The sequence below is a fragment of the Clarias gariepinus genome, chromosome 12, assembly GCF_024256425.1.
Source record: "Clarias gariepinus isolate MV-2021 ecotype Netherlands chromosome 12, CGAR_prim_01v2, whole genome shotgun sequence".
Lineage (NCBI taxonomy): Eukaryota > Metazoa > Chordata > Actinopteri > Siluriformes > Clariidae > Clarias > Clarias gariepinus.
The window spans coordinates 7,620,064-7,648,042 of NC_071111.1; the positions used below are offsets into that span (position 1 = coordinate 7,620,064).

Here is a 27,979-nt window from a genome sequence, read left to right on the forward strand (position 1 = left end):
AGTGGTTGAGGTTCTGAGAGATTGCTTTAAAATCCCAGTTCTGAGAGAAAACCAATGTTGGGCCCTGGAGCGAGACCTTTAACCCTGAACTGCTCAGATGAAACCTAAATCACTTTGGATCAAAGCACCTGGAAAATGAATTTCTGAAAAATAAATATTTGACTGAAAAAAGTGCATGCATAAGATTAAGGAGTATTTAGGAGTGTGAAAATGAATGAGTTTTCATCTCAGGAAAATTATTTCAGTTAAGAGTATAAATAGTGATCACTCGCAGACTGTCGGCTTATAACTCATCGTTAGCATGCAGGGCGAAAGTATTTAATATTGACTGTCAAAGTATCGGAATATTCTTTACACATATGAGCATATCTTTTTTACATGCATGATGCCACTGATTTTGTAGATCTCCAGTAACAATCTTTTTTTTTTTAATCTTTTTTTAAACAGCTAAACAGAAAAATATATCATAAATTTAGGATTTTGTTTATAAAATTTTTAAGAAATCAGAATCATGATATATATATATAAGGTTAATTGGTGTCTTAAGTGACTTAAGTAGGTAATTTGTAATGTATTCTTCAAAAAAAAAAAATTATAATAATCATCATTAAATCTAACCACCATGTATGAAAGGGTTAAGATAAATTTGGTAGGTGTTTTAGGTAAGATATTATTATTTATTTTTTAACAACTTGGTTTATCCCTGAACTTTTGAATGGCAGTATATATATTGCACATTTTCTTTTCTTTTCTTTTTTTTTTTTTTTGAAATTTCACATTTTTTTCCATATTCCTCAGATTCAATCTGCAACCTCTTCCCTCTTTTTTTCATTTTGCTCTGTCATATTTATTTCACAGCTTCCCTCGCTTCTGCAATCTGCCACACGTTCTCCTTCGTACCCTGCCGCAGTAACTCATTGAGCTGTTCACAGTTTTATCAAAAAGCCATGTTTGCCGTTTTTTTTTTTTTTTTTTTTGCCTTTTCAGTCTGGAAGGACAATTGAGTTGTATCGAGAGAAAAAAACTAAACACATGGGCTAATCTCAAACTGTACACAGTGTGTTTCTTGACATTTTCAGAAAATGCACAGTGAGAGAATTGAGTGTGTGACTCCAAACATGAATTCATTATCACCTTTGCGGCGTGTGCACACAGCATGTGGTCCATGGTCCCTCTGTGTGTGTGCGTGTGTGTGTGTGTGTGGGTGTTGAGTGTTCCAGTAGCTTACTTGGCTTTAACATGACTGCACATACACACGTCTCCTGTCAGTCTTTCTGGTGCTTTCTATATTCTGAATGCTTGACATCTTGGCAAAACCATCCATTACCTCAAGACGAGCCAATCGTGCTTCTAAAGCACACACACACACACACACACATACAGTACACACCTACACACAAACACAATCTGCATGACCTTGCAGATTAACCAATTGGAAGCCCTTTTCCTGCAAGCATTTGCTGCCAACAATACTGACCACAATCCTAGTATTCTGAATATTCATTAGATAGATTGATAGATAGATAGATAGATAGATAGATGGTGGCATGGTGGCTTAGTGGTTACCATTGTTGGTTGCACCTCATGTCAGTGTTCATGGAGTTTGCATGTTCTTCCCTTGCTTGGTGGGTTTCCTCTGGGTCCTCCGGTTTCGTCATTGATTAAAGACATGCAGATTGGGTTAAATGGCGTTCCCAAATTGCTCATAGTGTGTGAATGTGCAGGTAATAGTCCTACTATGGTTGTAAAATGGGAATATTGGCCTCCACTTCAGTGACTCCTAGATGGATGGATGGAGAAAGATAGATAGACAGATAGATAGATGTGTGATAATACCTATGCTACTTCATAAGACTATTTCATGACATACAGTAATTTATCACAATATCAATATTACATGGTCATACCGCTCACTCTAGTAATAGATTTAATTTAACAAAACATAATAAATATTTCCATTCATTTTCAGCTCCGGTTTGTGCGTGTTTCGATGGTTGATTATTATTGGGATGTTTTAAGACTAGGATATCATACTATGAAAATTTCCATAAGGCATAACAGTGTGTGTTATGCTAGCGTGTGCATATGTGTGTGTGTCTGTGTAACTCAATTTGAGTATGCAGTTTGATGGAGCAGGGTGGCATGAGATTCTGGATTTAATTAACCGGCAGTCTAAGACAAATAGGAGCTAAACACAGCTGCCTGATGGGGAGATAATGAACAAACTGGGTTGTTTGGGTCAAAGCTGCCCTCTCTCAAGGCACAAGAGAATCTCCTAGTCATTAATGCTCTATGCGGATGTGTGAGTGTGTTCATCAGTGCATTTCCTATTTCCTTTTCTTATAAAACAGTATCCATTGTGCCGTGTGTAAAGTACCCTCCCACCACTCAAATTACCCACGCTAGAACATCACCTGCCACTTGCGCCTATACACAACAACATGGCTCTTGTAAGATTGACTCTGCACCTGAATACCTCTGCAGCTGACCCTTTTGTTATTCACACCGGCCTCTCGTTCTTGCTCGGTGAGCGACTTCTTTCTGTTTCAATGGCTAATCATAACTGTAGTGCCTGCCCTCCAGTCGCCTAACGTCTAAATGCATACTGCAGTGGCTGAGCTGTGATTTTCTTATCTGCTGTGCACCCAGCACTTAAGTGCCAGTCTAGCATTTGACTGCCGGCTTGCTTAACAGCTTACTATTTGTACGTTTTTTTTCATCCCCCCTCTCGTTAGTTTTTCAGATGTTTGAGAGATTTCAGGTTTTTCTCAGTGCTCTGTGTGACAATTTTAATGTGATAATGGTGGAGGGCTAGTGGAGTAATGGCATATATTAGCATTCATGATTGTGGAAAAAAGTACAGAGAAACTGTACCTGAAGTAAAAAAAAAATGAACACTAAAAAAACCTTTGGCTTTAAAGGAAATAATAATAATTTTTAGCCAGAAAGAAGGAAAGAAAAAAAAAAACACTAACCATAAGTTCATCATGAGTTCTGGCTATATTATGCTAGCTCTTACAAACAGAAATTAGCTTAAAGCAGGTTGTGTTGAATAACCCTGCTTAAATTAACGCTAGGGCACGTTAGGAAATTTGAAAAGCTAATTTGCTTAACTAGTTAGCTAATTCAACAAGCTAATTTATAATACTCATCTAATTAACAGCCTAATTACAAGCAAGCTAATTTACAAAACCTATTCATGAAAAAATAACCTATTTATAAAACAAACATACAAAGTATACAGTGTCTGGCTAGCTAACTCAACAAGGTATTTTACAGTACTTATTAAACAAGCTAAATTACAAACCTTAACTAGCTTACCTATTCATGAAACAAACAGGCCAAACTAGCTAATTTAACAAGCTAATTTTTAATGCTAAAATATCTTACTTACTGTAAGCAGCTAATTTACAAACCTAACTAGTTAACCTATTCATGAAACAAACATCCAAAACATACAATGACTAGCTAGGTAATTTAAAAAGCTAATTTCATAGGCTAATCTGTGTTAACAAGCTAATTTATAAAACTTAGTTAACCTATTTGCGAAATAAACATACAAAACATCCAGTGACTAGCTATCTAATTTAACAAGCTAATTTAAAATACTAATCTAACTAGCTTACTTAACAAGCTAATTTAAACTAACATTCAAAATAATGATTGCTTTTTTTCTTAAAGCTAATTTAACAAGCTAAGAAGGCTAACAATTAATTTTTACATTCAACACACACCCAAAAAAACGGTTCATTTTGTATGAAACAGGAACATGTAACAGAGAAAAAGAAAAAAACTAAGTATAAAGTTATGCTTCATAATATTTGTATAAAGTACTTTCAAAGTCAAAATAAAAATGTTAGGAGGAAATAGTACGTCTTTCTCTTGCAAATATACTGGTCTTCAGTTTCAGGATAGAGGCAGTTTAGTGGTTAAGACCTTGGACTAAGCAGAAGGTCATGGGTTTAAACACAGCTCCACTATATAACCACGGATGATTCCTTGAGCAAAGCCTTGAACCCTCAACTACTGAGATGTGTTATGAGATAGATGTAAGTTGCTCTGGATAAGGATGTCTGTCAAATGCTTTACTGTTTTTATATAGTTTGATTAAAATACTAATCTTTCAGAATAGTACTTAATAATACTAACAAATTGCAAGCATTTAAATAATTCAGAAGTATTATTATATTATATATAGTATTATATAGTCTTGGTCTTAGATAGTCTTGCTTTTTGATATACTACAAATATGCCTAGACTATTTCCTATACCCCACTACACTCTTATATCCCCATACCTATATCCTGACCTCTAGACTATATGTATTGCTTTCACTTGCACCTCTCCCCGCCTCTTCATTCTTGTTTTTCCCCTAATTGGGCCAGCGGTTTATCTCCTTCCATAAACATTGCATCTCTTCTCTTACCAATGAGGAAAGTCGGAACAACCGGCGACGCAAGTAAATTATTTGCAGTAAGGAAAATCAATTAGAGGTCCAGAAGCCTGGCTGTGAGGTGGGGCACATGTGGGGAACTAGTGCCCATCTGCAGTGATAACTCCTGGGGCAATTGCATTATCCCCATTGACACTGGCATCTATTCATGCCAGCAGTGTTTGCTCCCTGAGTGCCCTTGTTACTACCCCCACTTAATTATTCCTGCAATTTGGAAGTTGTCATGTGGCTTTGGATAATTTGAATTCTGAGGTCAGCTCGCCTTTGTCCTTTCTCTCTCCACGCTCTCCTGCCACTTGTCTCCTTGTAGAGAATACTGTGTCCCTGGCAGCCTAAAGGTAGTCTAGACTCAGACACTCTGTTGCAGTTTGATGCATTTTTTGGCCATAAGCTTCAGGATCATGAAGGTTATGGTCTGACTGGCTCTCCACTATTCCATCCTCTGCAAAACCAGCTTTTCAAAGCTAAACATTACAGGACTTATAAAAGTTAATCATTGGACTGACAAGAGTTTAAATAATTTTATATCGAAAATAAAATTGAAATAGGTTTAGGTTTAAGCCATTTGTTGTGGTTGGTTTACGTAGATGGAAGTTAAATTGCTGGGGTTGTGAAAATTAGGGTTTCTTGGCCAAACTTATTAATGAAAAGTGACTTGCAATGACTAATAATGTGGCACATCCAACTACTGACACCTGCATCTCATGATCACCAGGAGTCAAGGACTATTTGATTAGCTTAAATAATTCTTTTGGTTGTGTAAAGCTGCTTTGCAGCAATGCCAATTGTTAAAAGAGCTATACAAATTAAATTGAAATTAGCCTGGGAAAGCAAACAATTATACTATCCTGATGATGTTTTTCCTGTGTACTCCCCTTTATATATTACGTCCAGCTCAAAAGTCACATTTGTTTACTTCTAACTTATTCTTTAATTCTTGTTTACATGTCTAATGGGCTGATTTTGTTTTTGTCTCTTTTGATAGGTCCATAATGTGCTCAAACTCAAGACAAGACTGAACATTAATCTGCTGCGAATACTTTACTTGAGACCTGCTTGACCTGCACCAGACTGTCAGGACAATGGCTTCCCACTATAGAAAATTGAACTGTTTATTGGTTTCTTGCTGCTTCTTTGTTTTTTTGCTTCCCTCTTCGACCTCAAGGCCACAGCAGCCTTCCATTGCATCCAAAGTGAATGAGCACTACAGAACTTTTCATGCTGAGAACCCAGAATGGACCTTTAACCACTTGGCAGTGGACTACAGAAACGGGAATGTGTACCTTGGTGTGGTGAACCGCATTTATAAGCTCTCACAAGAACTAGACGTGCTGGTATCACACCAAACCGGCCCGGAGGAGGACAACCGTAACTGCTATCCACCGCGAATTGTGCAGCCCTGCAGCGAGCCACTGACGCTCACCAACAATGTCAACAAAATGCTACTAATTGACTACAGGGCGAACCGGCTGCTAGCTTGCGGGAGCCTCTACCAGGGGATTTGTAAGCTGCTTCGCCTGGATGACCTCTTCAAGCTTGGAGAGCCCTTTCACAAGAAAGAGCATTATCTTTCAGGAGTCAATGAGAGTGACTCAGTTTTTGGTGTAATAGTGTCTTATGGTGACTCCTCACCTGATAAGCTATTTGTGGCCACGGCAGTGGACGGGAGACCTGAGTATTTCCCGACCATCTCGAGTCGCAAACTGGCTCGCAATTCAGAGGAGGATGGCATGTTCGCTTACGTCTTCCATGATGAGTTTGTGGCCTCAATGATTAAGATCCCATCAGACACCTTCACCGTGGTGCCTGACTTTGACATATATTACGTGTACGGCTTTGCGAGTGGCAACTTTGTCTACTTCCTAACACTGCAGCCGGAGATGGGCGGTGGTCCAGCCGCGGGTTCGTCCTCAGCCAACCGGGAACAGGTGTTCACTTCCAAACTTGTGCGACTCTGCAAGGACGACACGGCATTCAACTCGTATGTGGAGGTTCCCCTTGGTTGTGTCAAGGGTGGTGTGGAGTATCGTCTTCTCCAGGCTGCCTACTTGTCTAAGGCAGGTGCCATCCTGGCTCGCTCGCTGGGTGTTGGACCGGATGATGATATCCTTTACGCTGTATTCTCCAAAGGCCAGAAGAGGCGGCCAAAGGAAACGTCTCAAGAGTCGGCCTTGTGCGTGTTTGCCCTGAAGGAGATCAATGAGAGAATTAAAGACAGACTGCAGTCCTGTTACAAGGGAGAGGGCACGCTGGATCTGGCCTGGCTCAAAGTGAAGGATATTCCCTGCAGCAGTGCGGTAAGCTAATACAATACTATTTACCAGCCTTATCTTGGGCAACATACACACAGATATTTGTGGTTGCCTGTTAGCATTAATCACCGCTGCTTACATATAACTGCAAAGGCAACCATGTTTTATTATTTTTTTTAATTGCTTGGCTGATGGTTACAATCCATTAACTTTTTTTTCTTTTGTTTTTTAGATTATTTATGGCATCTCAGTTTTACAATATCTACTGTGATTTGATACCTTAGGCTTTATTTGGCTTTTTTCCTAGGCATTATTGATGAGGCTATTATTATGCTGACTTTTCTCATTAGCGCCCCCTTCAACACAGAATTGTTCACATTTAGTATTTGATTACAGGAAACTTGATAGGTATTAATTTGTTAGACAGCTGGCAATATTTTCAATCATTCCAATATTTCAGATGTTTCACAGTTCAACCTGATATTTCTGTAGACTTAAGTGTTTTTTTTTTTGCTGTGACTCGGGTATAAATTGTATGGAATTTAATCTTTTGATTAGATTTTTCTTTCTGCCTCTCTCTTTCTTCCTAGAAAATAAGATTAAAGTCAGTGCCAGTCCTTTAAAAAAAAACATCCAAGGTGCTTATTTGACGATGCAATTTTTCCATTAGCCCGTTTGATTGAAGCTAAACAAGCTGAAATGCAAAATTGCCCTCCTGTGGGAATCAATCTATTATTGTAATGGCGTTTCATTGAATGCCGGCCACGGCTAGAATTAATCTTTCCACTTTCTAGCGATGTTATGGATCGCTCATTATCACGTAAACAGCCCCGGCCAGGTTTAACGCTTGCCGTCTGCCTGTTAGTCTCTCCCCACATTTGAGGTGGAAGGCAAAACCTAGTGCAGTTGTCAGGGGAGGGTTTAATTTAGCCAAACGTCAGTGCAACGGCGATGATGAGTTCTGTGAAAATTCTGCTAGTGTAAAGGATGTTGTGGAAGGTGAACCATCAAACCTTATGTGCTTATGTACACCAACCACACACACACACACACACACACATACATAAACGTGTTCACAGCACATATGCAGCCAGATAAATCAAAGACATGGTGCTAGAGTGCTGTCTGGGAAAAGTGTGGAACGTGGGGCTGAGACCGAGAGAGAGAGAGAGAGAGAGAGAGGTAGAAAAATGCACACACACACACATGGATCTAAACGCACAAATGGCGCATACACGCCAGATAAATCAGAGACAGGGTGCTAGAGCGCTGTCTCGGGAAAGTGTGGGATGCGAGACCTAAAGGGAGGCGTGTGGAGAAATGGTGGCATTTCAGCACGCGCTGCAGTATGGCCACTGCAGCATAAATTAGAAAGCAGGCGTCACTGAGGGGTGGGAGATAAATGGCTTGCTCCTCCGCCTGCTGTAACTATGGCTACCAGCTTTCCCGCTCAAGGCCTGGCAGACGTGTTTGATTGGGGTGGGAAGAAGGCGACCCAAAACAAATTAGATCCGAGGGCCGTGCTGGAGCAACGGATCACGTAATGATCTCATTTTTAGACGAATATCAGAAGCTGGAGGCACAAACACAGAGCAAAACACATGATTTAACATCGAATGCCATCTTGTTACTCCGCCGTCGGCCCTAACTACTCTCTTTTCGTAACGAATTATGTCTATTATGTAACATCACCATCATCAAGCTTTCATCACACTGTGATGAGGCGAACGGGTAGAAATGCACATTTTGATGAACTAATGCAGCATTAATGCACCATTAATCTGATTAGCATGATAACTAGCTTTCCCCCACAAGTGATGTTTAGAAATAGCTTTTGCTCTATTTCTAAATAAACAGAGTGATGCCACACTGCTTTAGTCTGTCCTACTCTCTCATCTCCCCACTTTAAACTCAAACGTATAAACTAATGATGGGTCGTTCATTAATGATTCGTTCTGCGCATGCACAAAGCTTTGCAAAACCTATAAAAACATGTACACGAAACAGAAATGAGCGGTTCATCTCATGAGTCTTATTCCGAGTCATTTGTTCTTTTGTCACGTGACTCCCATAGATGCTACGCAGTGCAATAACAGCGTCTATGCGGGTCATGTGACAAAATGTGTGTAGGTAGACGTGTTGGGGGTCTGTTTATTGAAAATGTAACATTTTATTTTATTTTTGATCAAAAGAATGAAATGAACTAAATGACTCAAAAAAGATTTGTTCATTTTGATGAATGAGATTCAAAGAACCGAGTCACTAAAATGATTCAAACTTTCCATCGCTTTTACAGTATAAACTTCCAAAGTGTTTGATACGGATTCCATCGTTGAGCATATCTCAGAGGACGCTAACCAGGCGAGCGAAACTTTACTGCATTCTGGGAGTTAAAAGCACTTTGGGTTTTTCTTTAAGAAGATGTTTTTATGTAATTAAAGAAAAGAAGTTCTTGTCCTATTAAACCCCACGGTGACTTTAGTGTGGCAGAAAACGGTTGACTTTTTACAGGAAGAATGGAAACACACTGTTTCACTATTCAAGAAATTAGCATCATAATCGTTAAACAGATCAGAAGCATTTCGATATAAACAGTCTCAATGTGTATAAGGGTTTCCGTTTAAGGTTGTTTTGTATAATCTTAGGTGACTGTGTAAATATCTAATCCTTGACATTTTAAGAACCTGTGTACCTTAAACGAACAAATAAAATGTCTTCAATTAGTTTTTGTTGAGTTTGAACATTAAGCCATAAGATAAATAACTAATTAAGAAAGTACACGTTGAAGGTGTTAAAGATGCTGTTGGATCGTAACTACAGTATGTTCATGCATTGGATTATACAGTATAGTCAGTGTGTTTTCATTTCCTTAGAGGATAGGAAGTAAATCAGGCTCGTTCACCCTTTTTAACCGTCAAAAACAAAGCATTGGATTGGGTTTGGCTTTAGTTTCAATGTGCTTTTTAATGAACTCTAAGTAGCACATTAGGGGAGGATCTGTATGAATTTCTTTCATCTGTAATATGATGCCATGTTAGGAGAAAGACTTAACTGAACTGTTTACAGCGGCAAATACAAACATGAGTAGATTTTTGGTGTATAAACAGCACAGGTGTGCGAAGTACCGTCCATCAATCCAGGAACCTCTGTAGACCAACTCGGACCATAGAGGCCAGTGGTGATTACCATTGTATTTATTCCCATTTTACAACTGCAGCTGGACCTCCAATCAATATTCACCTGCGCATTCACATACTAGGGGCAATTTGGGAACGCCAGTTAGTCTAATCTGCATGTCATTGGACTGTGGGAGAAAACCAGAGTACGATTCCTATACACCTCTGTAGCTAGGTAAAGCAATACCATGCAAAACATATACTGAAGTCTAAACTCCAAATACTAAACTAGTACAGTACAGATGCATGAATTATGTCCTCTTGTATAGTAATGAAGTACATGTTACCTTCCACCTCTGGTACACACACTGGAGTCCTATCTGAATATATATATAAAAAAAAAACTTTATAAGCTAATTGTTCCATAATAGGTTCTCTTTAAACCAATTAATGGATTCTACCCTTGAAATGTGTTGTATTACAATATAAAAAAGCAAGGAATGATACAGTACAAATAGGATAACAGCGAGTGATCCTGCGATCTGTGGATGTCAATGATACCATCACACGGATATGATTTTACAACATGCAGCTCCTGTTAGTCTCAGATGAGCCACCAGCCTAAATAATGCATGAAGAAATAAAGCGAACGGATGGCACTCGGATGTTGGTGAAGATTTACTTGTTTTCGATTTAAACTATCATTCATGGTTACCGATTCCAATAGGAAGTACATTGAGGAGGAAACGAAGTACGACGGATAAAAGCGAAAAAGGGGGGAAAAAAACAAACGGTCTGTTAGCTGCGTTTGCAACCCACTTTCTGCAAGTCTAATTGGATAAGCACAGGGTCACAGCGAGAGCGAGCAGGACAGTCTGGATATATGTGAATGCTTCTCACAAAGCCTGGACGGTTGGAAAGCTGCCTCAGGGTAGACACTGGTGTATACAGTACAGTAGTGTAGAGAAAATCTGATTATCGTTTCTATGGTAACAGCTAATTCACATAGTGGACACGTGTAATGATAAGCATACTTTAAATAAGATAAAACACATAATTGATCTTTTGATATTTGGTGAAGTTTCCATCTAGGAGATTTTTTGTTTTTGTACATCATACACCATACACCACATCTTACAACTACAGTATAAATGGATATGTGTTGGGGCACAAACACAATAAAACATGCTTTTATTGGAAAGTCATTGATTTCACCGATATACAGTAGCAGTAACTCTGCATCATCACACCACCCCATGGTTGATTCATTTCCCAGAAATGCGTGTCTACCAGGCGGCACAGTGGCGTCAAGGGTTCGATTCCCACCCTGTGTCCCCGTTGCATGTACTCTATATAGAACATAAATTAATACATTTCAGAAATCAGTGTTAGATTCCTTCCAAGCCCTTGGTCCGAAGAAATAAGCAAATCCTCAGATTTGTAGGAATAATATTGTTTTACAGTATACATGTCTTTAGGTACTGTAACTTGCTGTGCCGTTGAGTTATCTGTTTCCATAGAAACACGTGTACAATTATCAATAAAGATATTACATACCTTATGAAAATGAAAAAATATATATTTTTTTTTTTTTAAGGACAAAAGAAGGGTGTAAGACTTTGTAGAAGAAGGTGTTATGGCAGTTTTAGGCATCCGATGAATATTTATAACAATTAATTCCCATCAGAGACAAATTATCCAAGTTGATCCTATAACCGCACCTCGGTTACTCTCGCTACCTCCATCGTTTATCACATCAGATCAGATGCAGAACCATCGGTTAATGGATTCTTTCTAAAGGAAGCTTGCATTTTTTTTATTTATATCTTATTTATAACGATGAGTTTATTTTTCTTATCTATCTCTTGCAATTTACAATAAATCTCCTCTCTCTCTCTCTCTCTCCCTGTATCTCTCTCTCTTTCCATCTCTCTTTCTCTCTCACTTCTGTTGATTCTGTCTCGCCTCCATATCCCATTCTCTGTCTCTCTCGCTCTCCACCACTGCTTTTCCTTTCTTTATGTGTCTGTTACTCTGTCTTTTTCTTGCGCTCTTACTACTCTTTCTTTTTTGCCACCTAAATCTTTATTTCAGTCTCTCTTTCTCACTGTGCGTCTTTCTCTCTGTTTACTTTACTATATTTATCCGTCTCTCTCTCTTATCTCTCATTGTATTGTCTCTCTCCCTTCACTTGTCTTTCTCATCTGGCTGTATATCAGTCTGTCTTTTTGTCTTTTTTTTTGCTCGTGTTCTGTCTCTCTCTCTCTCTCTCTCTGTCTCTCTCTCTCTCTGTCTCTCTCTCTCTCTCGCTCCAACGCTTTCTTCCTTCATCTCTTTAATCATGATGTGTTTTTCCACCAATTAAAGCCCAGTGTAACGACCCTGCTGCTCTTAAGGGCAGCCATGCTGTACAGAAGGGTATGGTTACAGACAAACAAACACACAGATCAACACACACACACACACACACACACACTTGAATATAGCTAGACAGTGTATGAGCATACATAAGCTAGCCAACTATTTCAGTTAATTTGTTTTCTTTCAGTCAGATTGCTGTAATGTAGTTACCTCTCCATCACACACTCCGTTCACACCCCTCGTCACTGCACATGGCGTTTCTGCTCAGTTGATAATTACGCTGCATAAATGAACATTCTCTCTGAGACACATCTACTAGTTTATAATGGACCGGATACCTAATTAGGGTTTTAAATGGTATTCAGTAAACTCATGGTACGTCTTGTTTCTTGTTTGTCACGTCTGCAAAGTTTCCGACTGCGCAAAAGTGCCTGGGGTTTATGTTTATAATCAAAGCCCTTTCAGGAAAATGGCCAGACGTTGTTTTAAAACAGTATCGTTTTTGGAAGCCGCTCACACTTTCAGATGGTAATGCGTGTTATTGTAATGGACACGGTGGGAGAAGTCGTGCTCCCACTGGGCTAGAGATTGCCGAAAGCAGGGAGACCGGGCAGAGCGAGCGTCAGGGCATCGGGAGATCTGAAAGCAGCTTTCAAGCACTTCTTTGTTGTTTCTAGGCTCGCTGTAATATTTTTCGACCTCTACTTTATCTGCTATTTGCATTAAACCAATTGGCCAGACCAAAAGTACATGTCCAAAAGTTTTGCTCATTTTCTTTATACTACAGAGTGAATTTGCATGTAGTGATGCCTACAAATCTCCATAAAAGGCCATGCTTACAGTGCAGTCTGAACAATGATTAAACCAAACTAAAGTGAAAAGCTACAGCTACGTAAACTAAGTGAAAAACAAAGCTAGGCATTGGTCAGTAAAATTGACTGTGAGAAACTGTCAGAAAAACAGAAAAGTTTTAATTATTGCTAATTATTAGTGTTAGATACTTTCTAATAATTACTAGAATATTGCTCATTACTAGTGTGGGATTTTGGCTAACGAGTGTTAAATTATTGCTAATTATTACTAGATTACTGCTAATTATTGCTAAATTACTGTCAATTATTACTAGATTACTGCTAATTATCACTAGATTGCTGCTAATTATTACTAGATTAATGCTAATTATTACCAGATTACTGCTAATTGCTGCTAATTATTACTAGATTAATGCTAATTATTACCAGATTACTGCTAATTGCTGCTAATTATTACTAGATTAATGCTAATTATTACCAGATTACTGCTAATTGCTGCTAATTCTTACTAGATTACTGTCAATTGCTGCTAATTATTGTGAGATTGCTGCTAATTATTACTAGATTACTGCTAATTATTACTAGATTACTGCTAATTATTACCAGATTACTGCCAATTGCTGATAATTCTTACTAGATTACTGTCAATTGCTGCTAATTATTGTGAGATTGCTGCAAATTATTACTAGATTACTGCTAATTGTTACTAGATTACTGCTAATTGCTGCTAATTATTACTAGATTACTGCTAATTGTTACTAGATTACTGCTAATTGCTGCTAATTATTACTAGATTACTGCTAATTGTTACTAGATTACTGCTAATTATTACTAGTTTACTGCCAATTGCTGCTAATTATTACTAGATTTCTGCTAATTATTAGTGTTAGATTGCTGCTAATTATTGCTAGATTTCTGCTAATTATTAGTGTTAGATTGCTGCTAATTATTGCCAGGTTGTTTATTCGTGTTAGATTATTAATATTTAATGTTAGTTTATTGATTACTGCTCATTAACGGTGTTAGATTATGACTGACTATTGCTAGATTCCTGCTAATTATTAGGATTAGATTATTACATATTTTTGCTAGATTCCTGTTAATTAGTGTTAGATTATTGCTAATTATTAAGGTTATATTACTGGACATTATCACAATGATCACATTATCACTCATTGGTTTTAGATTGTAGCTAATTATTAGTGATACCTTATCGGTAATTACTGCTATATTATTGCTAACAGTCTAATGACTTTGTCCCAATAGAACAGCTGGTCTCATTTATTGTAACGTACAGATTTACAATTTACGGATTGCTTTCATTCAGGTAATTAAGGTAAATATACATTTTACGAACTTCTTATTTAATTGAACTGTATGATAGAAATAAGTAAGTGAGTTAAAGTTGGCAAAGTGATCTGTAACTGTAACTCCTGACCGATTATGCAATTGTACATTCTAGGCCACCGAACCGGATTTTCACAGACAGCGCATTTGCTCTTGTGAACCATTCGCGAATAAATTTATTCGTAGCCGATTTGATAAATGAGGCCCATTGTTTGTGAAGCGTGAGACTCTAGAGTCCTGCGTATAGTGTCTACATGTTTATCAAGAAGCTTCATTTCCATAAATAGTTCATTAAGTGGGCCTGATTAAGACAGTTACGGATTTGGACGGATTCCCGAAGCGGTAGCAGATTTCTGGCTGCGATCGGACACGATGCGCTACCTTGCGCACCCCGGCGTGTGCTGTAAACGGGTTTGGCATGGAGGGGAGAATCTTCCTGGAGAGCTTTTAAAAATCAGCCAACTCAAGTGCACAATGCGAGGCTCAACAGCTACAGTGTGGACGGATCCATAGATCATCTGACCTATTAAAAACGCACTTGCTGTCTGTGTTCTTTGTGTCAGCGGAAAAAAAATGAGGCGAAAACTTGTGAGGTAGAAACCAGGCGAATGCAGCAGTACACCATTAGCTTCTCTCTCTCTCTCTCTCTCTCTCTCTTCTATTCCCACTGCAGTGGTGTAAACACACGGTCATGGTCGTATTGAACTCCGCACATTCCTGGAGGTTTCTATAGTGTAGTAATCTTGTGCATGGAATCGGCCTTTATTACGTCTCACAACAGTTTAATTATGCTTCGTTAAAGTATATAAAAACACTATACCTCATGACAATCATGTAGTCGTTATGGTTAATTAGCTTTGTTTCCATTCCGCCGCTTGCTTTTCTTCAAGCAAAGTGAAACAAAGTGACTTCCTCATACATTATACTTTTTTTTTATTTCTTTTATATCAGCCTTGTCTGTCATGCTCAGGAAATGTAAATATCATTGTCCTGTTATTATTAACAAAAAGTTACAGTTTAATTAATGTTTAATCTCCATGATTTAATTCAGCTCAGTATGAAGAAACGATGGGCGGTTCCAGACTCTGGCACAGGACCGTTTATTTTATTTGGACTCACAGCATAATCCTGTGTTCAAACTGATCAGAAGATATTGGATTCATCTTACAATTGGCACGTTTCTTTCTCATCAAAATCAAGGTTGAAATTGATGTCTTACTTTCTCAAGGTCTCCATCTTCGGCACAAACGGTCACAAAAGATAGACAGCAGTTGTTAAACTGGGAAAAATATTAACCTCCCTGATGGTGGATCTCATCGGCCTCTGTGACTCTTCTTGAAAGTTCTGTTTTTTTTTTTTCATTAGAAGTTTCTCATCCTTTATGGAAACGTGGTGGCCTGTAGATAGTTAGGGTCTGTATGTTCCTGGAAACGTCTGTTCTTTTAATGTTGTATCTGCAATGAGCAAATATCAGGGATTTCCCTGTACGCCTCTCTGTTTATGAGTTTCTTTCATACTTTTGCAGGACCTTTATATTATTTAAGACTCCCAGCATGCACTTCCCAGCATGCACTTCACCAAAGTCCTAAATGTCTTGACCTGCGCCTTATTCTACTGAATAAGTCCAAATATTCCTAGCACCCTGATTTAATTTTTGTCTTTGTCTTTCGTCTGTTGCCCTAACTGTTGTAGTATCGTTTGTCTTCTGTTTCTTGATTTGATTAGCCCTGTTATTTAGCATTAGCCTGAGGTTTAGTTTATTGCCTAGTCATAAAAGAAACAACCGTCTGCATTTGCATCCCGCCTCAACTCCCTCTGAGACAGTAAATCCACATCCATGACTTTAGCCAGGTCCATGTCTCGGGGAAAAAGTACGATTGTGTAGTGAGAATTAATTTCTGCCCCCGAAGACCCGCTGCTGTTGTTGTTATTGTTGTTGTTGAAGTGTCTCCCTGGATTTATCGAGCTCATTACTTATGTGGCTGTATGTAATTAAGCGAGCAAAGGTCGTAATTCATCTAGAAAACCGTTGCATGCCTACCATCAGTCAGTCAACAGTCACTTTACATGTCTGGGTGGGAAGCTAATGTGCTCCTCTGGGTATCGTGAATTCTCCCCGTTGGTTTACATTTTCAGACATCTTCATTTCCCTTGTTCTCTGGAAACATCAAAGCGTAATTAGCTCTAATTTGATTGTGTGCGTTCGCGCCACATATGCACCAGTGTCTTGGGGTGCCATTACCTTTGACGAGCAGGTTCAATAATCATAAACGTGCAGTCTCACGTCTTGGACGATTATGACTCTGCTCCGTGGGAAGGGGAGAAGAAGGATGCAAGCACACAATTATGGAAAATATGTGTAATTTACAAGCATATAAACAAGCAAAGACCCACTGAGAACAAGTGCTGAGATTTTCTGTGAATTTCAAAAAAAAAAGAGTAAAATAAAATACAGTACGGTGCAAAAGTCTTCAAATTAAATTATGTAGGTAAAAGATACAATTTAAAAAGTGTTTGTTTATGTATCAACCTCAGCACGACCTCATTTCCCCTCTCGTCTGTTCCAACCACTCAGCACTCAGCATCAGCAGTACAGTACAGTATACTAATCACCGGCCTGATCATCTCTCATCATCTACACCTGTTTCTCACTGGGTCAGGACTTAGGTTTTTGCTTTCAGGAAGCCTGGAGAACTATTTCTCCAGACCGTAATAAAAATACAATAAAGTCTGGCTCTTTGGATGCAAAATATGAAGAAATGACTTTTGCACAGGGCGAGTACAGTATATGCCTTGCCTAAGTATTCACCCCAGTTAACTTTTACACAGTTTGTATTTAAACAACTTAGAATAGAAAGACACTTATTCAGGTTTATACTGTAAGGGAAAATAAATATAATTAACAAAATTATTGACAAAAAAATAAATGGAAGATTTGATTTGATTTGACTGAAATCACTGGGGACCAACCAAAACCGTATCACGATACCTACGTAGGTGCTGATTCGATTCGTTTTGCAATTCTGTAAATATCACGAATTAATTAATATCCCATTTCTCTCAATTTTTTTTTCCCGATTTTGTTATAATTCTAAACAAACGTAGCAAATTATTCGTTGTTGACACACAGGACGCTGTGCTGCCTGCCATTATGTGAATAGTTTAGAGTGCACCACCTGTAGGATTATAGAGGAACTGCAACACTTTACCACATCAAATACAAACAAATGTAAAATTATTTTTATTTGCTACAGCTTCCCCAATTTGTCAGTAGTGTGTGAATAAGTGTGTGCTCAGTAAGTTCAGGAGCTCCATTAAACTCATTCACCTATACATTAATCTGTCCACTAGACCTTCTGTAGGATATCTCCCTGACACTATTACGTGGAAAAGGCCACAATCATATCTAGGAATGCTAATTTGGACTTGACACAACATGTGCTCTGACGAGATAGACGTCTTCTTAGAGAAGAGCTTGTCTCTGTTTCTTTTTCTTTTTTTTCTTTCTTTTTTGCTCCTCGAGGAGTTCACAAGAAAATGTCATGAGGCGGACCACGGCTCGTGACTCACCCCTCGGTCCTCTTCATTCTCTCTAGCGTGCGTTGGGCCTCGGAGGTCTTACGCTGGAGATAGCTCTTTTGGTTTACGGCAGATGAGCAGGAGATGACAGGAAGGGAAGTAAAGGAGAAGATGGAAATAGACTGGAAGGAATTCTACAGCACCTTTAGTAGATCTTGTATTAGGATCGACAAAAAGAATAACAAGTAGGGGTAGGTGATGTGGGAAAAAGGTCAAAGCGTGATTCTGAGAGGGGGCACGGTATGCATTACAGTGAGCAGGTTCGCAAACAATAAACAGCTGTCTGGTAATACAGTACTTTTTGCACTGTAAATAAATAAATATAAACAAATTGCCAAATCAATTTTTTTTTTTTTTTGTTACAACCATACACAGTATGACATGCAGTGAAATGCTTATACATGGAAAGATGGGTGGGATAGGATGATTTCACTGAGGAAAAAAAAAAACGAATTTAAATAAGAAAATGGGTTAACATAAAAAATCTACAAATTTACAGATTTACAAAAGTTAAAATATAATATAATTTAAATAGAAATAGATGAAATATATAACTTACACAGAATGTACCGACTGTGCAAAGTGTAATTATACTAAGAAGTATTAAAAGTACATCAAGGTATATCATTTGATGACTGTAAAACTTTTGTTTCAATTAAAAACGACTATTAATATTATTTATTAATTTAACACACAAAAAATGGAACCAAATATTCAGTACAAATGTTAAGAAAAAAAATACTACATTTTAAAATTAAATGATCTGCTTCCTGACAGTTAATAATAATGTTAAACATTTTAAATAACCAAAAATAATAAGAAAAAGGACAACCTAAAAAATGTGCATGGTGCCAAATGCCATCTCTCCTCAATACGTATTGATATTGAATCTTCATAATAAAATGTCAGAACATTTTCCAGAGGAAAGCGGATTCCCGGGAATCCAGCGCTGTGGGAGCGTAGCGTAGCGTAGCGTAGCACTCGGTTTGTCCTGCTCAAACAGCAGATGCCGTCGTCAGTATGGAGATCGTGTCCCGATCCTGCTCTCTATCAATCAGACGGGCCTGATGGAGGCCAGTACGGATCAGCGAGCAGAACAGACTGCAGACGCGGAGTGAAACAAATAAAAAGACGCGATCCTTTCATCCCTTCATCCCATCATCCTCCGTCTGGACTTCCATGAGCTTCTGGGCTTTTATTTATTTATGCCTTCTGAGAAGCAATCATCAGCACATTCAGCTCTTCTTGAGGCTCACGAGGGCTTGTGTTGCGTGGTAATTGAGTGTTGATATAATTACGTCGAACGCGGAGAAGAGACTTGTGGGAAGCGATGTCTTTGTTGCTAACAACAGTCTCTGCGTGAGATATTACTTGAGCATGGAAAAGAAAAGGCAGTGAATTTGAAAGGGTAATTATACGATTGTTGGGAATGGATTTCTGAGAGGCTGTTTCAGACGTCTTAGTGATGTACAGTACAGTACGTCCTTGGATCTGTCCCAGGTCCCGTGCACGCCGTAGTCTTTAGGCAGCTTGTTTGTTTGCGCTTATAAATGTTTTACACTCGATGTGTTCGGCTTTTAAAACCAGCTTCGATTGATTAGAGAGCGAAAGTTTAAGTATTTTGAAGGAATGACCTGAAAAAGGTGCAAGCAACACTAATGATGGAAAGACAGCATCATTAAGGAAATACTCCGGCATTCACGATCTCATCTTTATCCAGTGTGTCTGTAGTGTACGGATGAAGGCGGAAAAGAAAGAAGAGTTTTAAAATGAAAAAATATTTTTTATACGCTCACGTTTTAATACATTATCACTTTAAGTCTGGATCTGGTGAAGTACTTTGTGAAGAGATATTTATTTAACATTTCATATGGAAGGAGTCTCCAGTACCAGCCAGTTAATCAGACTTTCAGGTCTGCACTTTTTTGCAATTTTCTCGTTAGCATGATGATCAGCATCTATAATGACTCATCTATAGTTTATAGCTGCTATAATGCAGGTGATAACAGAAACGCTCACTCTCACTCACTCTCACTCACTCACTCATTCATTTTCTATAGCACTTATCTTGTGCAGGGTCATGGGAGGGCTGGAGCTTGTCCCAGGGGACTCGGGGTACATAATCCATCACAGGGAGCACGAGCGCACACACACTACTCACTCACTCATCTCATCTATACTGCTTTATCCTGTATAGAGGGTCACGAGGGGACTGGAGCCTATTTCAGGACACTTAGGGCACGAGACAGGGTGCTAAACCATTGCACACATACATGCTCATTCAAACACTGTGTCTGTAGTCCATTGTATTATTGTATTTATTCCCATTTTTATGACTGTGGTAGAACCTTCGGGCAACATTTAAGCACTACGGGCAACGCCAATTAGCTTGATCTGCATTGGAAGGAAACCGAAAGTCCCCAATGGAAACCCACCAAGCATTGGGAGAACATAGAACATGTAAACTCCATGCGATGGAGTCGAACCCGGATCCGGGAGGTGCAGGGCAACAGAGTCAACCACTAAGCCATCGTGCCACCAAGTGGTGTTCAGTGTTTAGTAAATTTGCATTTTACTGTATTTCCTCCAGGGTGGAGCTATGTGAATATGGGTGGGATTTGTACACACTTGACCATTAGCGATCTAATCTTGAAAGGTAAAAATAATAATAAAAAAAAACTTCTTAGGTCTTTCCTAATAAAGTTTTAAATAACTCACAATACATAAGAGTGGTGATCATTTACCTACAGGGTAATGCAGATGTTTACAGAGGCATTAGATTGCAAAATTCTTCGTAAAGAAATGATTTATTTTCAATGTCAAACTTGATTACAGACAAAAACAGCTCTTTGGTTATTGTCTGAGTAGAGTTCAATGCGATATTGTCCTTTGCGTTGATCTTTAGCACTATAGCAGCCTTCTGTGCACACGTCCACTGTCTGTGTACACCACAATGTATGATCTACACCACTGAGAGTCTACACAGGTTGGTTTTGTCACTTTGTCCTCTCTAAGAGTAGCCCTAAATAAAGAGCATTGCATCTGATTTCCGACATGGCCCGCTGTACCAGGCCAACGAGGCGCCGGGGACCGAGCAAGAAAGAGACTCCTTTGTCCAGTAGCAGGAAGCCGGGTCGAAGTGACCTAATTCTGCTCCGACTTTCTCTTTTTTTGTCTCTTTCTATGTATCTGGAAGCAGTTCAGATAAAAAAAAAAAAAAGAAGAAAAATCTGCCGCACTATGATCTGCAGGCTTTTAGGCTCGCTCATTGCTCTGGCCCCCTCCATTTTTATCCGCCTCTGTATTTTTACACCTTTAGACGCGCAGCATGGAATTGGCTCCAATGCAGGAGCGTGTTCTCCTCCTGAAGCGGGGGGTCGGCGTAAATGGTGGGAGGAAGACGGGGCGAGGGATTGAGAAAATGATAAAATAACCACGGTGCTGAATTTAGAGGGCCACCCTCAGAGTGACACGCGGCGCGGTGGGATATTACGGGAATGTCATTTTGGCGGGGACGTGGGCCGATAGCAGGCGCGCGCTGATGTGGGGTTGTGTTTTTCCGTGGCAAGGTAATGAAAGTGCGCGTGTGACCCGAAAGGTTGACAGAAAGGAAGTCTATTTGATTAAATCGCTACACATACGGCGTGATCGACACGGCATCTGTCGTGGCGGAAAATATTGCAGTGGCGCCAGAATCCACACCCATGCTGAGGCATATGCACCCTGTTACAAGACCGGGCCTGCTGCTAGCACAGCCACAGTGCCAAAAGACATTAGTCTCTGTCAGACTGTTCGAAATAATGGCTTACATGTTCTCTAGTCACTCTTACGCTCTACATTCCCTTACTCACACCAAGCACAATATACAGCCTTTCTTTCTTTCTTTCTTTCTTTTTTTCTTATTTCCGCTCAGATAGGATGGTCGACCCCTGACCCCACAGGTGATGAGAGTTCCGCTTAAATGTCAAGAGTAGATGGGTTTAAAGATTTATTCAGGCTGGGGAAGATGCCGAAATGTACTGTAGTTTCAGATGGCCTTCGTTAAAGGTCCCATATTTTACTACATCTTTAAATAAGTGAACACAGGTCTCAGAGCTCCGCCAAAGTGTGTGTGTGTGTGTGTGAGAAAATGCTTCAGCTGAAATACTCTTTACATAATGCTTTTTTAATACCTTTTACAACTCCTCTTCCAAATGCACTGTTTCAGTGTCTATGTAAATGAGCTACTGCTGAGCCACGCCCCTCCACAGAACAGCAACCTGGGGGGAGGGGCTCTTCTTCTATGAGGTCACAATAGGGGGAAAATCCAGCTGGCTTGTTTGAACCCTGGCCAATACAAAAAATGAAAATTTAAAAAATTTAAATTTCCCCCCTCACGTCATTTGTATGTACACACACACACACACACACACACATTGGAGATCCATCTGAAATTCTTAAAATAACGAATAACTGCGTAATAACTGGCACCCTTTAAATAAAAATAAGAGATTTCTTTTTTTCCCCTCCATGACTCCAATCCATTTGCTTTGTGCGTTCGGTACATTTGGTAAAGTGTAAATGCAGTTTTCACGGCCTGACATCCCGAGTGCTGATCTGTAGTCCTCTTGAAAAGCGGCGATGCGGTGTTCACATCATCCGAACCGAGAGATTCCATTTTTCTCATTTCCTCCCAGATAGGCTGGTTGACCCGCAGCCTCCGAGGTGATGAGATTTCTTTATTCGTAACCATCAGCAACAGCAGGCGCATGGAGCCTCGGATTCGTATTTAGTTCCGACTTAATTCGCACCCGTGTGTTATTTCTCCTGATGTAAGCAAGATGCTGGGATGCACTTTCAGAAAGAGGTGAGGCTTTTATTAAATCGTCCTGGTTCGAGTGATTCATCGTGTATAGCAGGGACCGGCCAAACCAGCACACGCTGGGTGTTTTATCTAGCCGAAGCAAGGTGTGATAGCGAGATCTGGGTGCTTTAAATGAGCTCCATTAGTCTGGCCTGCCAGTGCTGCGGATGTGCGGGGGTTTGGCTGACAGCAGAACATTTCGAAAGGTCAGACATCTGCAGAGAAAGGACACACATACATAGACTCACACCGATACGCATCGTCGAATATTTCTTATTCATTTCTCCATTTATCTCTCTCTCTCTCCCTCTCTCTCTCTTTGCCTTACCCCCCTCCCTCAATCCCTCTCTCTCTCTCTCTCTCTCTTTTCACTCTGCGAATCTGAATTGACTCTTCTATCGATCACTCATAAACAGGCATTTCAGCCAGCCATGTTCAACCACTCCATTTGCTTAATGAAGAGCCTCATGTTTGACAAATAGAGTCTCGCCCTGTTACGTGTCCGGACCAGCCTCCTCGCACTTACAGGTCACTTCTAAATCAATCTCGTCTCCGTGAGGCCGGTCCGACGTGGCCCAGCGGTGCAACCGAACACATCTGGTTTGACCTGGATGGCTTCCACGGTCCTGGAGCGGTCCGAGTTTCTCGCGCCGCACACGTTTGTAAATGTGCATTGTCACGATTACGATAACCACAACATGAGGCGTAATTGAGTTTTTAGTGTGTAGCCTGGGAGGTTTTGGCTGAGACACAAAGGGCTGGTTTTTTTTTTTTTGACGATTTATGACAGGCCCTACTTGCACCCTGTCACAACCTGGCATCACAGAAACACTACAGTATGTTTGGCACATTATCTCCTCTGAATATTAGCATGTGGTGGTGAAGTGAAATCTAACACTAATTAGGTGTCAGCCTTTTGTGTGTGCGTCCGTGAGTCGCTCTACTGTAGGGCTTTCCAGTGTGAGGAAATGTGATCAATATTGTGGTGGATTCTAATAGAGATCTAATGAGATAGAACTTCATCATATCATTTTATTCCCTTGTGCTGAACTCATTTTCACCTTGTGTCACTTCTTCTCTTCAAATCTACTGGACGTCCTGGTTGCCATGGTTTCACTGAGAGCCCCATCCTATAGCGTATCAGCCCAAGCTAGCTACGGAACATATAAATAATTCTCCAATGTATTCACAGATCACTTCCCTTTTTTATCAAATGCAAGTTTGTAACAGTTTACATACATACAGTATGAAGTTATAAAGGTTAGGATCAGAGGAGGAGGTACTGTACAGTTCGTACCTTTCCTGAGACTTTGCATGAAATTGAAGAAACGCAACACTTTCACAAACACTGATCTTTGATCGTATAATAAATCTCATGTGATTGAATTTATGAGGGGCTGTTCAAGTCAAACCGGGACTTTTCTGGTGAGCGAAGGTGTTAAAGCGATTGAACTGTACACACAATCATTCACCACCACCACTACTTACACATAACGGGAAATTGGCTGGGAGTTATTGCCACATCAGTCCTGGGACTGGGTTCCTGGGAGGCCAGTGTGTTTAGACGTGAAGCAGGCAGTCCATCATGGCTCCAGTGTACTGAGAAAACTTTATAACTTGATCTCTAATCAAAAGTCCCGGGTTGACTTGAACACCTCTCGTAACACACAACTTTAAAAATCGTGATTGAATCAGGACAGTTTGCTATCGTGTATATAGTGGATTCTTAACACACAAACACGTTCAGTTACATTTGAAAAAAAAAAGAAAAGTTTTTAACATGTCATTGGTTGACTAGTCATCAATCATGACTCGTATTCTTGTCACGTTCTTTTATCCCCCCTGTGTAAACCCCAGTGGTGCGGTTTCGAAATCAATCTGCACGGCGCAGCAATATGAAATCATTACTGCTTTATCAGAGGCTGTAAATCATTCCATTCTGGGTGACAAATCTGACATCACCACCCATTCGTTATCTGTCACCTGGCATCATGTCATATGCACGTTTTGCACGTGAATATTTATAAAAAATGCTTTTTTTTTAGATGCAAAGCAAATGCAGTGATGAATGTATATACAGCGATGTCAGTATACATATCGACTCTACTGTATGAGCTGATGCCATTATTTTAAACTGATGATTTAAATGATTGAATGAGAGTGTGTTAAAGTTTTACTCACCTGTTCAGAACCTTCCCTATCTAATAAACACCATGTTTAAAAAAAATAATAATAAAAAATTCCAAACTAACATGCCTACTTTCTCCTTCATGCAGCTCCTGACCATCGATGATAATTTCTGCGGATTGGATATGAACGCGCCGCTCGGGGTGTCCGAGATGGTCCGCGGGATTCCACTGTTTTCCGAGTCCAATGACAAAATGACCTCCGTGATCGCCTACGTCTACAAGAGCCACTCGCTGGCCTACGTAGGCACCAAGAGCGGCCGGCTGAAAAAGGTAGGAGCTCCTGGATTATTTCTCACGATGGGGAATCGATCGCTTGTCTCGTTAGAAGCGAGAACTGCTTTTAATCATTTGTTGCTTTGATCCCCCATCGCTTTCTCGTTCTTGAAGGCGTGATTTGAATTTGGGATTTGGTTGGAGTTTTGATCCAGAGAGATGCTGTTTGTTTCTGGTGAACCAGCAAGCATCGGTTTCTGCTATGTAAATCATACATACTGTATAGTTTGTCCTACCTTTTAAGTTAAGGATTTATATTGCTCTCTATTGAAGGTAATTTGGCGCTATAAAGAGGATTAACTAAGAGACGATTGATCTGTAGGTTTTCCAGGCTTGGTTAGAAATCAAAAGCACAGTGTTCTGGTCACTGGTTAGTGATAGCGCAGGATGTTCTGCTTCATTTGTTCTATCGAGTGTTTTATTTGACACGTGCTAGTTTTAAATAGTAAATGATCGAGTAGCTGGAGCACGCCGCTCCGAGCTCAGAACATCATGTTGTGACATCATGTTTATCGCGGATAAACAGGTTAATGTCATTTCAGATGTATTTGAGAAGCTGCTAGAGATAACTAGTAGCCTTATTCTCGCTACATCTTGAAAGTGTGGAGAAAGATGTCAGCCATAGAGAGAGAGAGAGAGAGACTAAAAGCACTGGGGTGCTCTGTTCATGCTGAGCTAGTCAAGGGTAATTGCATGATGCGGTGTGATGGCTTTGGGCCTGCTGCCCTCTCCTCTGCATGGGCGTCTGAGAACTCTGGCCGAGACGAATCTCGGGGCCTGCTATACACGGCGTGCGGGAGAAAAACAGCATTAAAAGCAGCAAAGATAGGAAATAGACAACGAGAGAGAGAGAGAGAGAGAGAGGGAGGGAGGGAGGGGGCGACTGGGATATGAGCTCTATCGCCTTTTCTTAAGAGCTTGTACTCCAGGGATTTGGTTGTGCAGACAGACAAAACTGCCTGGAAGAAGTCTAGTTTAATGTAGCTGAGTTTATTTATTAATATATTGGATGTTGGATGGACATGGTTTAAAAAAAACAAAAAACAAAACAAAAACTAAGCAGACACCTGTACATAAAATATGTTTTTGGATACAAAACCATAAATCAGATGTGATATTGTTCAATTTTATTAGAATTGAGATTTGTACAAATGAACAAACCCTGGTCATCACTTGTTGTTTGACTCTTGTGGGCGTGTAACTGACGTTCCTGTTGTTGCTCGAAGGTGTAGCTTATCCACTGAGAAATACTATGTGCTGTATGAAGGATATTACTGCAAAACACCCCTTTCAGCCTTTCACTCTCCCCGGCACATTGTTCTCCTCAGGTACACAACGCTGCCCATACTCGAACTCTTTTCTCGGCAAATCGCTATATATCCTTTTAGAAGCTTTGCGCTTGCATGTCATGGCAAGACAGTGAAACAGTGTATGGGTCCAAAAAAATATGAAAAAATCAACTATACTGCATTGCTTCTTTCTGTCATTTGATCAGTGAAGCGAAGCTACCAGCTGGGCAGAATAGCACCTGCCGTGAATGGGCTGAAGGTATTCATTCTAAGAACTTTTGGAGAATGCTGAAGACATTGAATGCAAAGAAAAGGGAGGTTTACAGTCTGTTGACTGCCATTTCCATGATTAAGCACTATGCTAGAGATTATAATGATGAATTGTAAACTTAATTCTTGTCCTGATATTTGTAATTAAAAAGGTTTTGTGCACAGAGCACCAATGTTTTATTCCTTCTCCCAGCTTCACGCCAGTATTTCTCATTACGCAAACACAATTAAAGCAAGGTATTTACTCAACTTGTTCTTTATGCAGCTGATTATTATTGATACTGAGTTGCTTGCATAGTTACATTGTCGCAAACACAACCTCAATTTAATTTATTCATTTTTGACAAAGCTGTAGTAGGCGGATATTTCATTTAAATTTCAATGAAATCTTTTAGCATTTGTGCTTTTTAACACCCTTGTAAGTCAGAGAAACCATGCACCATGCTAAGCGATGTTTGCAACATTTGCAAAAACTTATCTTTTCCCTCCCGTTAAAACTGCCAGAATAGATAATCTCATTTTGCAGGGAAAAGTCTTACAGAAGCCATAATCCGTGTGTAAGTTGTTCATCTGGGTGACGGCATACATTGTCATATAACTTGATAGAGTGGTTAGAATTTGCAGTCTACAAATTTATATTCCCAAGTTACAAAGAATTTATATGTGAAAGATGATATGATTAACATGATGCACCGCAGTTGGAAATAAATGTTTACAGCTATTCTCCGCATTTGTGTATATATTCAAAAGTAAGTGTCGCATGAACGACTGCTGCACAAATGAAAAATGAAAGATGAAAGATCTGTCCCTCTTGGAAGCACTGTATCATTTTAAAACCTAAATCTTTTGTACTAAACTGCATTTTTTTGCAGCTCAGAGAAGCTCGGTGCGGTGCGTAATGACCCATTTTATGTGGAATGAAATCTTTCTGACTTTTCCACTCTGGCATTGTCAATGTAACACCTGGGAACTCAACCGTTAATACAACAAGCGGTTCCTGGGAGAACATTGTGCAGAGTCATTTTCTCGACAGGCTTTGGAAGAGGCACTTCCAAATGTCAAGAGCAAACGCTTCAACAGCTACAGCACGAGTCAGGGGCAGGTGATTTTAGGGCCACGTCAGTTCCAGCCCTCTAATCTCAACTGGTGAACGCGTTGTCCTACTCAGGCTTGACCTCATGTGGTTGGTATAGTG

At 39.7% G+C, this 27,979-nt stretch overlaps 1 protein-coding gene across 1 annotated transcript in view; it reads left to right on the forward strand.

Moving 5' to 3' along the window:
- Positions 1-27,979, forward strand: part of plxna4 (plexin A4) — a 320,040-nt gene that overhangs the window by 24,363 nt on the left and 267,698 nt on the right. The window contains exons 2-3 of the mRNA XM_053508461.1: positions 5,439-6,750; positions 25,040-25,222. Of these exons, the coding sequence (XP_053364436.1) occupies positions 5,536-6,750; positions 25,040-25,222 (1,398 nt within the window). The 5' untranslated portion in view covers positions 5,439-5,535. The remainder of the gene's footprint in view (positions 1-5,438; positions 6,751-25,039; positions 25,223-27,979) is intronic.